Source organism: Plasmodium cynomolgi, chromosome 6 (assembly GCF_000321355.1).
Source record: "Plasmodium cynomolgi strain B DNA, chromosome 6, whole genome shotgun sequence".
NCBI classification, from domain to species: domain Eukaryota; phylum Apicomplexa; class Aconoidasida; order Haemosporida; family Plasmodiidae; genus Plasmodium; species Plasmodium cynomolgi.
Window position 1 is genome coordinate 284271 of NC_020399.1, and position 15700 is coordinate 299970.

General features: G+C 47.0%; 2 protein-coding genes across 2 annotated transcripts; both read right to left on the bottom strand.

Annotated features, from left to right (window-relative positions):
• Positions 1–516: 516 nt before the first annotated feature.
• Positions 517–7230, bottom strand: PCYB_061610 (hypothetical protein; the record flags this gene model as incomplete). The annotated part of the gene is made up of 5 exons (XM_004221328.1): positions 517–574; positions 746–870; positions 1008–1103; positions 1253–1311; positions 1506–7230. 5 exons carry the CDS (start codon positions 7228–7230, stop codon positions 517–519), a joined length of 6063 nt encoding a protein of 2020 aa, XP_004221376.1.
• A 2163-nt stretch (positions 7231–9393) lies between these two features.
• Positions 9394–14976, bottom strand: PCYB_061620 (ankyrin-repeat protein; the record flags this gene model as incomplete). Its single annotated transcript, XM_004221329.1, has 2 exons — positions 9394–12688; positions 12779–14976. 2 exons carry the CDS (start codon positions 14974–14976, stop codon positions 9394–9396), a joined length of 5493 nt encoding a protein of 1830 aa, XP_004221377.1.
• Between the last annotated feature and the right edge of the window lie 724 nt (positions 14977–15700).

Below are 15700 nucleotides of genomic sequence, written 5' to 3' on the forward strand. Positions count from 1 at the left end.
GCTACTTCGTCTTCGCTGCTGAAGAGGGAGGGGGGCGCGCAGTGCAATTGTGCGTGCGTAACGGATACGCGTGCCAATGTACGCCTAAATATGCATATGGCGCACTCCTGCCCGTAGGCGCGCATACCCGCAGTGTGCGCACGTGCACCCCTTCGACATAGGCGCCGCCACCCCCATCCCGCATGCAAAAAAGTCTTCGAATCTTCGCCTCGGTGGAGTGAACAAATTAAATTGGGGCGCGTTTTTCTCCATTCACAAAATGGGAGGTGTAAAAATGGTGACGGGTGACGCGACAAAATGGTGTCCAGCTGTGACTTGTCTTTTTCCCCCTTCTGCATGGGTCACCATTCTTTTTTCTTTTTCTTTTTCTTTTTCCTTTTCCTTTTTCTTTTCCTTTTTAACTCTCCGCGTCGCGACAACAGTGAAACGGACACGATGGTGAACGCGGCGGTAATTTTATCATTTTTCATTCTTCCCTTTTATTCCCGCGCACATCCACCGCCAGACCGCTTCTCCCTAATCAGTCGCAGGGATGGACGCCCCTACGGGGCAGACATACACAACGCATTCTTCACTGCATGGGGAAAAAAAAAAAAAAAAAATATAACGTGTAACGGGAAAAACGTGCGTCCAGCAAAACAACAGTTGCGGTAATACCCGGGAGGGACCTCCACGCGGGAAATCAAGCCGCCTATCATGCCGCTTATGAAGCCGCCCACCATGCCGCCCCTCTTCTCCAACTCACCTGCTGCAGTTGTCCACCACGAAACTGCGAAACCGAGGAATGAAAAAAAAGTCGCCCCTTTCGAAACACCTCTCCTGGCTACCCAGGACTATTTTAATCCTCTCCCCTGCGTCGACGTACCCCACCTGCAAAAAAAAAAAAAAAAAAAAAAAGGCATCAAAAGGAAAAGGCAAAATTAATAGATGGAGAAGGCACAGTGGCGAGGCATTCCAACAAAAAGACAAAATAGTGGAAACCAAAATACCTACAAAAGGGAGCTTACCAAGTTGTGGTGGAGGCTGCTTGAGCTGTATTTTTCTCGCGGGGTCATCCGGACGCTGTACAGGCTGAGGTCCACCTTAACGTCGCTAAACAGGTTCTGGGTGCGGACGGGAAAAAAAAAAAAAAAAACATAAAATAAAACAAAACAAAATAACATAACATAGCATAACGATCAGTAGCACTCACTAACTGCCACCCCTGTTGCGCTTCTTTTTCTTTTTTCGTTCTCCTCATGGGGACGCTTACCTTCTGGACGAGGGGAAGACTTTTGCACAGGGGGAAATCCTCCTTGAAATGTGCACTGCCTGCAAAAAAAAAAAAAAAAAAAAAAAAAAAAAAAAACATATACAAAGGAACATGTTCACACACCGCAGGGATCCATCCGCATAGTGGCAAATGTAAACATTCGACAAATCCAACTCTCTGCGTGTGACAAAAACAAAAAAACAAAAAAGGACGCCTCCTCCAATTATGTCGCCCATCGAGGCGTAGCAAATACCTGTGATGATGCAGCTGTTAAGTCTGAGCAGCTGGGGGATGTTCACTTCGTGCAATCTATCGGTCGTTTCGTACAATCTATCGGTCGCTTCGTACAATCTATCAACCACTTCGACCACTTCGCCCATTCCGTCGGTCGCATTTTCTGCCTCCACGCCTCTCCTCCGCAGGGATACCATATTTGATACCCCCCCAGTTTTGCCCCTCCTATGCTTTCTTCTATCCACATCAAAATGCACAACCTTTACACGGACAAATTTCTTCAAAATGGTCTTATTATTCCTACTGGACTTTGCACACACTGCTGCCACACTCTTCTTTTCCTCTCCGTCCACATGAGCATCTGTACGGTTACTAGACGACACTTCATTTAGTGAGTCCTTCTGCACATGCGCCATTTCATTTTCCCCTTCCATGGGAACTATCTTCTTTATCTTTTTATTCCTCTCAAATTTGCTCCCTTCATCATTTTTTTCTTCTTTCATATAATTTAATTTTGCTCCGTCATTTTGTAGAGTTGGTACAGCTACGTCTGTTTCGTCCTGCTCTATAGAGGGTTCCTTCGATTCGTCTTGGGTGACGCTTCCCTGGGTGACGCCTCCTTGGGTGACGCTTCCCTGGGTGACGCTTCCCTGGGTGATGCTTCCCTGGGTGACAGCTCCCCGGGTGGATTCCCACAGGCTGGTATGGCCCTCCTCCCCTGCAGTGGCCACACCCTTCGTCTCATTTGCAGCCGACTGAACCAACCGCTTCGCATATTCCTCCACTTCACCAACGTTAGCAGAAAGCATTGTGCTTGTTTTTTCCTCGCCCCCGCTCATGCTCGCCTCTCCTTCCACCACTGTCTTCACATCGTCCGCGTCATCCTTGCTCTGTTCATGGTGCTCATTCTGCTCACCAAAAAGGGACTTTCCCCCACTGTCAGTAGGACTCACCTTCACAAGCAGATCGCCACTCAGGGGGAGCTCCTTTTCGATATCGTCAGCTGACCCACTACTAATCTCCTCCTTCGATTCAACCTTACTATCGGCCTCCTCGCCGCTCGTGCTACCAACTTCTTCTGTCCTCAAAACGGTAGCCACCTTCTGTCCATTTAGCTCCGAATCGCAGGCTGTGTTTTCGCTGGTCTGCGCATCGTCTCTGTCTTGGTCCCCTTGGACGTCATCCTGCGGCTCCCCCGATATCTGATCCTTCTGTGTTTCCTCCTGCCTCACTTCCCTCAGCTCCCTCTGCTGCTTCTTCCCCTTCTTCTCCTTCCTCCCCTTAGTTATGTCCTTCTTCGCGCCTTTCCCCCCGGCCGCCCCCTCCTGTCTGACCTTCTTCTCCCCTTTCGACGCTTTCACCTTCCCGCCGGGGGGCAGAAAGTCCAAGTTGAACAGGGACAACTCTTTATACATCTGATCGATTCTTCTTTCCTTTATTTTCTTTTTCTCATCTTTTTTCTTTTTCTCATATTTTTTCTCCTTCTCATCTTTTTTCTCTTTCTCATCTTTTTTCTTTTTTTGCATTTTTTCCCTTTTCTCGGAGATATTTTTTGCACCGTCCTTGGTGTTTTCGTTGATCGCGTCGCTGTTCGCTTCCTTCGCCTCTTCGTCTTCCCCTTCGATTGCGCTCTCTTTGGTCCCCTCCTCCAAACCTCCCTCATTAGCAACCAGCTGGTCCGCCGCTTCGACGGGTGGCCACTCGTCTGGGGGTTCCTCCCTTGGTGGTTCTTCAATTGGAGGTTCTTCACTTGGTGGTTCTTCAATTGGTGGTTCTTTCCCAGGTGCTTCTTTCTCAGGTGCCTCTTTCCCTGGTAACGCCTCGCTTGGCGACGCTTCCCTCGGCAGCGCCTCACCTGCGTCCACTTCCACATCGGCGGCCTCCTCATCGAAGCGCCAGCTGCTCGCATCGTGAAACAGGTTGTCCTCATTCCCCTCCGAGTTGTGACCCTCCTCCGAGTTGTGTTTCCCCTCCATGTGGTCACACCGCGCAGGGGCGTCCCCGCTGCCTGCCGCATCACCCTGCGCAACGTCACTTCCGATTAGCTCCTTGTCCTCCTTGTCCTCCTTGGTGAACAGCGCCGCCTCTCCCTCCCCCTTGTCGACACTCTTGACCAACTTTTTTTTTCTTCTCTTCTTAATGTAATTAACAATATTTATGAATTTCCTTTTCCTCCTTTTCTTGGAAACGCTGTAGCTTCTGCTGGACAGTCGCGTGACCACTCGATCGGAATCCTCCTCTCTGTCCTTCTCTCCATTGCTGTCTCTCTTAAGTGTTCCTTTCTCCTCGCTCCTGCGTCTCTTCCTGCTTTTCCCTACCCCCAAATGATCACTCCCATGTTTCCTCACTCTGCCATCCACGTGACCATCCGTGTGGAAACCACCAAATGCATCCCCCGAATCATCATCCACAGAGTCACTCCCATGCCCACGTCCAACTTCCTCCTCATCCGCACTCAAAGGATACATACCTCTCAGATTCAACGCCTTATATTTTATTGGCCCAATAATATGTGGAGACAAATCTCCTAGATTAGTGCATTCGCTAAATCCGACAACATCTATCTCCCCTGTGTATGGGTTCCTCTTGGTAAGTTCCCTTTCACCTATCCAATAACGTAATGTTTTAATTCTGTTTCTTCTTGGATACCTTCTATATGAAGCTTTTGGATCCGTTTGACTCACTCCGAATTTATTTTGTCCTTCGTCTGCCTCTTCATCGTCCTTCTCCTTCATCCTCTTTAGTTTTTTCTTCACTAAAATTACCTCTACGCTTTTTTTTCTTGGGGTTCTATTCGTATTCCTTGAAAAATCTAGGGGGAATTCCGTTTGACATTCGGTGTCCTTTCTCTCTTCCTCCAGTTTCGTTGGACTCCCGAACAGGGACCCTCCTCCGGGGTGGGCCTCCACCGCAGCGTCCATCGTTGCACCACCTGCTGTGCCACCACCAACGTTGTCATCCAAATCTGACAGGTTCAGCTTTGACCCCATCGGGAAATCCTCTCCGTCGTTGGGATCATCCTCGAACAGGTCGTATCCCCTTGCATCATCATCTTCCTCCACCTTCTTCTTTTCCACCTTCTTCTTTTCCTCCTCCTTCTTTTCCTCCTCTGCCCCATCGCAATCGTAGTAATAACCATTCTCATGCACCGAATCCAACAAATCGAAGGCCTGCTCATTGTCTTCGTTGTTCAAATTTATTTGGCTAGTCACATCTGCCTTCAGTTTCGCTAAGAAGCTTTTAATTTCTCCATCATCTTCATCAATAGGTTCATCATTTCTCCCCTGTGCATTGTCCATATCGACTACGTCCTCCAATGGACCCTCGTCTTCCTTCAAGATGTTGCTATGGTTCATAAAGATATCCTTTATCAGTAAATTTTTCGAGGAACCAAAATCGCATTTTTTTAGCGTCTTCAAATCGTGCATCTTCAGGTTGTACAAATCGCACATGTCGTTTTCGAGGAGCTCCTCGTACCTCCCTATTTGGGAGGTGTCATCAGCGGGTGCCTCATCCATTGAGGGCTCCCCCGTTGGTGCTTCCTCCCCTTCTGCTTCTTCCCCGCCCTTTTGACTCGCTCGATCCTCTGTGTTGAGCTCCCCCAGAGGGTTCTCATTTGCCTCTTCCGTCACTTCTACATCCGGCACTTCTCCAGCCTCTCCCGCCACTTCCTTTTCTCTAGCCTCTCCCGCCACTTCCTTTTCTCCAGCCTCTCTCACCACTTCCATTTCTCCCACCTCTTCCACTTCTCCCACCACTTCCACTTCTCCTGCCACTTCTCCTGCCACTTCTCCCGCCACTTCCCCCACACTTGCGAGCGAACCGACCGACGCCCCCCCCCCTGGCGCATCGCTAACACTCATGGAAAAAACCTCACTGCCCTCCAGAACCAATTTCGTCTTTTCATACCTTCTCACCAGCAGGTCGAAATATTCTTTGTCTTCCCTACTAGATAAAAACGGGTGTCCTCCCTCCCCTCCCGATTTCCTGAGGCTCCCCAAACTGACTACCGATTCGTCACACGCACTCTCTACTTCTCCTGTCCAATGGCACAACTCATTGGCGTTCCCATCATTGGGTGGCGTGTTTTCTTTTGCTTCCGTTTGGTGACCATGTATGGGGGGGCTTGTGCTCTCCTCCTCTTTTTCCACGTCTGCCTCCTCACCTGGGTCACTCCCCAATGCTGCTTCCTCACCTGGGTCACTCCCCAATGCTGCCTCCTCACCTGGTTGGTTATCCCCCCAACATGCATAACCGTCGTTTTTCTCTTCACCACCCGCGTCCTCGCTGCCTATCTCCTCAGGGGGAAGATCCCTCCTGGAGTCAAAAACAAAATTTAATTCAAATGCGTTGGTTACTCCCTCCTCTGGTTGTTTATCTCCTTGGTTAATCTCTACAACTGTAGGGGCGCTTCCTTCACGTCGTGTCACCTCATCGTTGTCCCTCCTCGAGAGGTAATACTGCTCTCCATGTGCTTCCACCCCAACATGCTGCTCACAGAGATGTATTTCTTCTTGCGCAGGGGGGCAGTTTCTTCTTATTCCTCCCTCTTGGGGTCTCGCATCTACACCACGTGGGCTCCGCCCCGAATGAATGAGTACATGGTTCGATGTGATTTTCTCTCCTGAGAAAGGTGAACCCTTCTTTTCCTCATAGTCACCCGAAGAGCACATAACATTTTGTTTTTTCCCATTCCCGTTTATGTAAAGGTTTGATAGAAATTTTCTGTCCTCCAGAGTAACGTCATCATATGGAATAATATGCCGATCATCCGCGGGGGAGACGTAGTACCTCCTCCTCTTATTGGCTGCTACGTGGTGGATATATGGAGCCGTAACTTGTCTCCTACGAGAGTGGCTAGCTCCCTTTTCTATAATACGATCTCCGATGGGGTGATAATAAAGAGTGTCTTTTTTTCTGTACGATTTGAAGAAGTTCCCACCGTTGCAGCGATAATTGTACGCGTTCTTAACCTTTCTCTTCCCCAGTAATGCCTGATGATGCTCCTCCACATTAGTGTACCTCCTCAGCTGTTCCTTCCTCCCGCCAAGCTGCCTAAGTGAGTCATCCCGAAGAAGGTTGCTGTTGCTTCTCCTTTCCCTCCGTGTTACGGAATCCTTTATGGAGAGAAAAATGTCTCCATAATCGATGTGTTCTACATGCAGAGTCCCCCTTCTCTGCCTCTCACTTGACTTCCTCACTTTACTCAAATTGTGTGTGTTTATATCTGCAACACTTTTGCAGAATATTTGATAAAATTTTTCGTTTAATTTTTTTTCTACATTTTCATTGTTCATATTTTTCATGGCAAGAATTTCTTCAAAGTTGTCAAGTCCATTGCCATCACTGGGTATAAAAATAATGTTAATTTTTTCCTTTGCTGTTTGTTCGTTTTTCCCATTACTCTTTCCCTTTCCTTTCGTTTTGCTTGTTTGTTTTTTTTTTGTTTTGTTTTTTCCAACTGGATCTTCTTCCGTTCCGTTATCCTCATCTTGCTTCGAAATGATAGTTGACGCTCCGTCGTCGAGGTAACTGACTGAGGAATTTCTTTCCGAGTCTTCCCTATTGTTTTCCCTGTTGCTGAAAAGGAACGGTATTTCATATTCGCATATGCTGTTACTTTCGTTGCATTGAGCATCTCCGTCATTTTGCTCTATGTCTCCGATTAGCTCGTTTACGTCGTATCTGTCTATGTAACAGAGCTGGTCTTCTTCCTCTGTGAGCAAGTTCTGGTGGTCACCCATGTTTCGCTTGGCAATGTAAAGAGTTACACGGCGGTGGGGCACCCTGACGGGTGTATGTGTGTAGGGGTGGAGAGTGCTCCTCTTCTTATTCCCTCTTTATCGCTCCCCCTCTATGCTTCTCCTTTTTCCTTTTCCTTTTTTTGCCTAACTTCCCCCCTTTTGGAGATGTAAGTTTCCCCGGATAATAACCGCGCCGCGGAACAGACACAAGCGGACGGATCAAAATGTAAAAGTGGCAAAATTGTAAAAATGGCAAAATGGTAAAAGCGGCAAAGTGGTAAAAGCGGCACGTCAAAATGGCACGTCAAAATGGCACATCAAAATGGCACATCAAAATGGCACGTCAAAATGGCACATCAAAATGGTACGTCAAAATGACGCGTAAAAATAGCAAAATGGTGAAACGGCAAACCCGCAAAGGGGTGTAAAGGCGAACCACGTTAAAAAAAAATGTAGCAAGTGTGGCAGAAAATGTAAACCCCATCCACCGTTTCACTTGCTCACCAATGGGCAGAATAAATACCCCGGCATGCACACGTCAGTTGGGGCAAGCAAAACAGAAAATTAGCAAACTTTATTTCGCAAACGGGGATGCACAAAATGAACGTGTTAGCAAATGGAAACGTGTATTCTTTTGTGCATACCAACACACACACGCAGGACTGCTCCTTCGCGTGTATACACATGCAACCCTTCGCATGCGTTGAGTAATTTACTTTTCAGTGCGAACGCGTTGCTGCGCTTGCTACGCAAAAAATGGGGGGGGGAAATAAGAGTGGAGAAATGCAATGTGAATGAACTGCTTCCCCGCTGTGTATTTTCTTCAAATGTTTCCCCTCATTCTGATTAATCTGTTTTGCTTGTTTGTTCGCTTGTTCGTTTGTTCGTCTGTTCGTTTGTTCGTTTTTTCGTCTGTTCGTCTGTTCGTTTTTTCGTCTGTTCGTTTTTTCTTTTCTTTTTATTTTATTTTATTTTTTTTCACAATTTACTCGCGCATTCGAAGGACGCACGCTTTCACACAACGCAGGCGCGGAAATGCAAACACACTAATTCAGCACAGCGCACACAGTATGTAGACATAGGACTATTTTCAAAAGGGTAAAAACTGCCTGGTGGTTAACTTTTACGCGCTGTGCAGCTAAATGGTCGCAGTGCCAGTTATGCTGCTTCAACCCCTTCGAGTGGTAGCCCCTTAGTGTGCCTCCCTTTTCTTTTTTAAATCTTCTCAGAAAAGTAGGCCGATAAGAATAGGCAAGTTTGACAAAAATGAAAAAAAAAAATTGCATTTCAGCTGTCATTACGCAGTTGGCAATTTTTTTCTTCGTCCAACCGGCTACTCCTTTTTGGGGGGTTGGCGAAATGCGGAATAGGAGATCCAATTTTTAAACGCCTTTTTGTGTATTCTCAGATTTACGCACTCCTGATCGTTAAGAAGAAAAAGGGAAAGTTCACATTTCCCCCTCTTCACACATTTCCAGCTAGCCTTTTTTAACTTGGCATGTTTTACAAAACGTATGACTGTTCAAGAAAAAAAAAAAAAAAAACCTTTTCTTTATGAACGGTTCAGGCGATTTTGTTCGTGAAAAAGTGGGAAACTATTTTTTGCGGGGAGAAAGGTGTATGCAACGCTGCATGCATGCGCAGATTAGGGTCCCCGAACGTCCCTGCCCGGCGCGCGTATGTTCATTCGATCGTTTGACCATTCTCTTATTCGCATATTCTCTTATTTATCTGCTCACCGCTTATGCACGCCTTTTTTGGCATTTTCCTTTTACAACAAAATGGCCAACCTCAAACGGAAGGGCCAACCCCCCTTCAGGGAAGCTTTCCGCCCCCACTGCGTAATCCCCACTACGTAATCCCCACTCCGGCTTACACGCCCCAGTTCGACATGCATATTCATTTTAATATGCGCCGAGGCGTTTCCCCCCCTTAAAAAAAAAGGGAGCTGAAGTGGTCAAAAATGTAGCACTCCTGCTATGCACGTTTTACGCGTTTGTCTTAAAAAAGGGGGGGGCAAAAAAAAAAAAAATACAAAATTGGAGTTGCGTTTGTAGTTCTATTTGTAGTTATAAAGGCACGCTTCACGAATTCACTAAAACATGCCCAAACGGAAAGCGCATTTTCGCGTATTCACGCGTTTGCACACGTTCGCAGAGGGGGCTACATCTTGGGGTAGCCCCGAAAGCGTCCACCGTTCATGTTGCTTGAAAGCATTTTCTGTTTCCCATTCCCATGTGGGTTGCACAAATTGTTCACCATGTACACGTTTTGGTTATGTCGGTATCCCCCGGGGTTCTCCGCGCAGCCCGTATAGTCATTGGCACTCTTTTGCACCCCGTTCACATAAGGAATTGGGAACTCATTCTGGTAGCTCCGAATTGACTTGCTGTACTGGTTGCCGTTGTTGCGGCTGTTCCGGCTGACCTGGTTGCAACGGTTGAGGCTATTCATGTTGACTTGGTTCCTGCGCGGGGGACGGCAGTTCAGGCTCATAACACTGTTCCAGTGGCCGAAGCTGCCGTAACCATCGAAGTTGCCGAAACCGTCAAAACCGTTGCAACCGCCACCATGTCCCCAATCAAAGTTCCCCTGCTCGCACGCAACCCCGTTCATGTGGTAGGCGCGCTTCCTCTGACCCTGTGCCTTGACCATGTTTTGCATGCTGGCGTACGAATTTTGCACTAAATTTATGAAGGAGGAACCCACATTCGCTTTTGTCAGACAGTTATTGGGGGTACCCGCTTGGGCGTCCACCCCAACAACATGAGCCCTATTATTAGTATTATTATCATTATTAATAATACTGTTATTAATAATATTGTTATTAGTAATATTATTATTTTTTTTTTTCTTCGTTTTTTTTTTATTTTTTCCCTCTTCAGCGTTGCTCGCGTGTGGGTCCTTGGGGGGGTGGTCACTCTGCAGATTACCAAAATGTGTGTTATTCCTCGCCTTTTTCGTAGCTAATGAATTCAAATTATATTTGTGGACTGTGTCGACTGCTTCCATTGTGGACAATGAGACCACTTGCTCACTACCGGTATGCTTCACTTCCCCGCTATGGGTACTCAGGGCGTTCTTACCACGTGTAGTTTTCGGTGTGTCGTAACCTGGTGACGCCTTGTTGCCGCTAGCACCGACCACCGGCACAGTACCATTTTGCACACTCTCCATGGCAGCCCCTTTCGCGCTATTAAAGGCTGCACTGCCATTGCGAATGCCCTTCGATTGACCCATAAACTTATCGTTCTTTTTCTTCTTATTCTTATTCTTATTCTGATTCTTCCCCTCGGGGGGAACCTCCCCGCCGAGCCCCCCATCGACGTCCTTCAGATTGCCACCCTTCACATTGCCACCCTTCGCATTTTCCTCCTCCTGTAGCAGCTTTTTTTTTAACTTCCTATAAGTCTTTTTCTTCTCCTTCTCCTCCTCCACAATGTAGTCATACTTAAACTTAGAAATAATATCATTTTTGTACATGTACTTTATGAGATAAAAGAAGACACCCCCGTTGGTTCTCTTACCCTCCTTACTAACCATGTCTATACCTCCATAGTTCTGGATCAAAATGGTTTTCTCCAAAAGGCTCAAGGATATGTACACGCCCAAGGCGTCTACTACTCTTTTGATTTGGTCCCGATTTCGTTCCTTCAGGATGGTGCTGATGGTCGTCGTTAAAATATCTTTAATCATCTTATTGTCATTGTAGAATTCTTTGGGGTCCATTTTGTGTTCGTCGCCTTCATCTACGGGGGAGGGTACATCTCCTCCCGTGTTTTTCGGATCTTCCCCCTCGTTCTTCGCTTCCCCCTCGTTCTGCGCTTCCCCCTCGTTCTTCGCTTCCACCTCGTTCTTCGCTTCCACCTCGCTCTTCGCTTCCACCTCGCTCTTCGCTTCCACCTCGTTCTTCGCTTCCACCTCGTTCTTCGCTTCCATCTCGCTCTTCCCTTCCCCCTCGTTCTTCTTCATCTTCTTCTTCTTCTCCTCCCCCTCCTCCGCATCGCTGGGGTTAAAATTCTCATTAATGTACTTGGCCAGGAACTTCCTTATGTTCTTAAACTTCTTAATAGTGGCGATATCTATTGGACTCATATTGTAAATGTCCCTCTTCTGCAGAAAGCTTTTGTTCTCTGCCAACAACTGGACGTTCTTTAGGACTCCTCCCAAGCAGGCCGAGTGGATAGGCAACCTATTGTGCACATCAAAGATGTTAACCTTGGCCTTTTTCTCATAAATTAAAAACTTCAAATAATCTGAATTGTTTCGATAGGCAGCATAGTGTAGAGCTGTCCTATTGGACAAATCTGTGTCATTAATTTTGGCCCCATAATGTAGCAACAGCTCTGTTATTTCTTTGCTCCCTTTAATGGCTGCGAAATGAATGCACATGCTGGCCGTAGTTTTTCCCCTGTTTGGGGACAACGAATGGGGTAGCATCGCGTGTATGTTGGCATCGTTCTTCAGTAGGAGCTCTGTTATTTCTTTATGCATCTTCGTAACGGCTATGTGTAGGGGAGTCCAGTGCTTGTAATCCGACACGTTCACTTTGGCTCCATTGTCTATCAGCAGCTGGCATATCTCGTAGTATCCACCTGCGCATGCATAATGTAAAGCTCTCCTTCCGATTTTGTCAAAGTAGTTTATGTCTGCGTTTTTCTCGAGGCACTTCTTCACCACCGCGATGTTGTCTAAGTACGCGCCGTGCAGCAGGGCTCGGTTTATGTCTGGGAGGCTCAGTCCCGGGGGGATCGTCACGCTCAGGGCCGGGTCCCCCTCGAACACGTTCCCTGCGTCCGGCGCGTCGCCTGGAGGGGCGTCCTGTTTGAGCGGTCCCCCGGGGAGCGGTTCCCCTTTCAGCGCCTCCTCTTTAAGCGGTTCCCCTTTCAGCGATTCCTCTTTAAGCGATTCCTCTTTAAGCGACTCCTCTTTAAGCGATTCCTCTTTAAGCGGCTCCCCTTTAAGCGGCTCCTCTTTAAGCGGCTCCTCTTTAAGCGGTTCCCCCTTCAGCTGCTCCCCCCTATCCACCTCTCCATGCTGCGCCTCTGCTTCCCCCCCCACCTTAGGGTGGCCCTTCAAAAACGCAGGCAGCTCCCCATTCCCGTCCCTCTCCAGCATCTGCAAAGTGCTCAAGTTTTCCTCACTTATATTAATTTTGAAAATGTTCCTCAATTCATCGTACTTATCACCAATTCCGTTTGGAGAAAATTCATGCAAAACATTCGCAATATATTTATCTCCATAATTCTTCACACAATAATCTATGAATTTGTGGATCTCTTTATTGACTTCAAAGTTGGTAGCTCTTCCTCTTTCGCAAGTTGGGTCAGTTACTTTGGGGGTCTCTTCCTTCTCTTTAGCTGCTACTCCTCCCTCTGCACTCTTCTCACACATGTAGTTTTCCCTTCCTCCCCCGTTTGGTACAAACCTTCTACTATTAGCAACATTGTTTTGCATTCTAAAGGGTCGAAACGGGGCACTAATCCCTTTAGTGAACTTTCTGGTTTGCACCATCTCAGCACTTGGGTAGGGGGAATATGTGTCATACTTACCCCTTTGCATGTATGCGTAGGTGCTATCATTCCGCATGCCTGGGATCACAGGGCTGTTGTTGTTGCTCAGTTGGATGTTCCCTTGCTGGGGGTACTTCCCTCTGATGTTTAGGTTTGCCCCATTGCTAAAGTAGGCAAAGTTGGATGCGCTGGAAAAGTTTTCCTCCTTCACTGTGTTGCCAATGTTGGCCATTTTCTCTACAGTCATCGTGCTGCTGACGCCCCCCTGGAGGATCTGCCCTCCCCTGGACACACTTCTACTTGCGTTGTGGTAGTGCCCCTTGTTCTTACTATCTCGTTTGCTGAAAGTTAGATCCTCTTGATTCTGTTCATAGTGCAAATGTTTCGTGCTGGGGGTAGCCGAATTGAACCTGGTCATCATGTGGCCATTTTGCAGATCCGCTTTCTTCTTGCCCAATTCGTAATTCGCACCTCGCGCCAAGCTGTCGTTTCCCCGCGGTGGCATTTTGCGTTGTCTTCGAAAGGTGGCGCCGCTGAAGCTGCTAAGGCCGCCAACATCGCCAACGCCGCTAACATCGCCAACGCCTCCAACACCGCTAACACCGCCAACATCGCCCAAAGCACTTGCGCTTCCCACGCTGTACATGCCGTGCAACGAGAGAGCCCTCTCCATTAGGGCATTCCTCGACAGGTCGCTTCCGTAGAAAAAATTCCCCACGCCACCGGGAACCCCGTCCACGTACGAAAAATCGTAGCACTCATTTGCGCTGCGGAGGGGGACCGACCCGTACAAGTAATTTGAGTATCCCTGATTGTCCACACTGAAGCCATATTTACAATTTGTGCTTTTCGGCAATTGTAGCATGTTCCTTTTAGTCTGCATGTTCAGAAAATTGAGGGGATGATTACTACACGAACCTTCACATGCATTCGAACTGAAGTTACTAGCTACACTCTTCGGGGGGAGACCATAACCAATGCTATTTTTATAAATCAAATTTGCCAGATTGTTAAGTTGATCTTTGGTCATACATCTGCTAGGTATTTTGTACACGGCGTGATGATTCACGCTTGTCTTTTTAGAGGGGTGTTCCTTTTTATTTTTTGCAAAATTGAGATTTTCCTCCCCATTTTGTGCCTTACCATGCTGCACAGTTTGATTCCCTTTTGAAGATTTTTTTTTCTTCTTTTTGCTCTGTTTTTGGTCTGCCACTGGATTGGTCGTAAGGTCATTGCTGTAAAGGTTCTCAGAGTCCATGGTGCCCTTGACAGCGCTCTTCCCCCTTGCGTTGCAATCCGTGTTGGTGCTAATTGCCGTGGTGGTACTGGCATTTTCATTGCTGTGATCATTTGGGAGCGTGTCCTTAACTTTTGTCAAGCCGCTAATCTCTTCGTCACCTGCTGCGCCATGCCCTTTGTCATGCCCTTTGCCATGCCCTTTGCTATCTCCTTTGCTATCTCCTTTACCATCGACTTCGCTCGCATCTTTACCCTTTTTCTTTTTCCTTTTGGCTTTTTTTCTTTTTTTTTTTGTCTTTCTTTCCCCATCTGCGGATTTGCCCGGCCCCGCCTCATCCGCCTTAACATTACTCGTTTCGACTTCCTGTCCATTTTTATACCCCTTTATGCCGCTCCCTTTGCCCACTTGTTCTTCGTCTCCCTTTTCAGCCGATTCAACATTAGGGGCATTATTTGCTTCACCCTTTTTTGTACCTTCCTCGCCTTTTGCTTTTCCCTCCCCAAGGTTGCTGCTGTTCCTAGGACAGCCGTTCTCCTGGATGGGCGCTTTTTCTGGGGGGCACAAATCCGCCTGCTTCTTATTTTTACTATAATACTTTTTCTTCGAATTTTTTCTTTTTTTCCCCTTATCGGTTTTGTTTATATCGCTTTCGTTTTGGTTCATGTCGTTTTTCTTTTGGTTCATGTCGCTTTTCTTCTGGTTCATGTCGCTTTTCTTTTGGTTCATGTCGCTTTTCTTTTGGTTCATGTCGCTTTTCTTTTGGTTCATGTCGCTTTCGTTTTTGCCGCCTGTCCCTTCGCTTGTCTTAAGTGTTTCGCTGTTATTGCAATTTCCGGTGTTACTTGTATCCCCCTCTTCCGTCTTACTTCCTACCTCATTACTATCACTGTTTGCTTTTCCACACGATGAATCTTTGCACCCCTGTTCTGCATTACTTCCCTTTCCCGCTTCCATCATCCCGATACATTTTTGCGCTTCATTTGAGACTTCCATTTTTTTTTTTGGCGGGAAACATAGCAAAAGTTTGAATATGCTCACGGTGCAGTGGTACGGGAGATGCTTCATGTATGGTGGTCCAGCTTGTTCCGTTTGCCACGTTTACACTACTTACACGTAAGACGTGATTTCTTCCCCTCATAAGAGGTAGTTCACAAGCACTTGCAAAATCCTTCGCCCACACACATCACGTACACATGTACGTACATACGTGTGTTAACAATTTTTTTATTTAGGTTGAGCGCCTTTCGGATTGTCCTTTCCCCGTTGTGTGCAGGGCAAAAAGCTTGCACTCGTTTCGCAAAAAAAAAAAAAAAGGTATCTGCCTTATGAATTTGTTCCACTTGGGGGGAGAGTTTCTTTTTCCCTCCGTAATTAATTATTAACGAAAGGGTGCAGGACAAAATGTGTGCGTAAAGGGGTACACACAAATGTAAGCACAAATGTACGCACATGTGTACACAGACGTATTCCCAAAGGAATACATGAATCCATGCACGCACGCGCTGGGTGGGGAGAGTTAATTTCGTTCACATGTGTGCACATCCGCGAATACAGTTTCACACGCGTATGCATTCGCATCAGGATTTTCTGCATACATACAACACAAGAAAACCGTGAACGGTCAATCTTTTAAAAACGTCTTGAAAAAAAACATTAACAAAGGGGGAAAACTGTAAGGGTGTAAACAGAATGCAAAAAAAAGAGTGAGAAAAAAAAA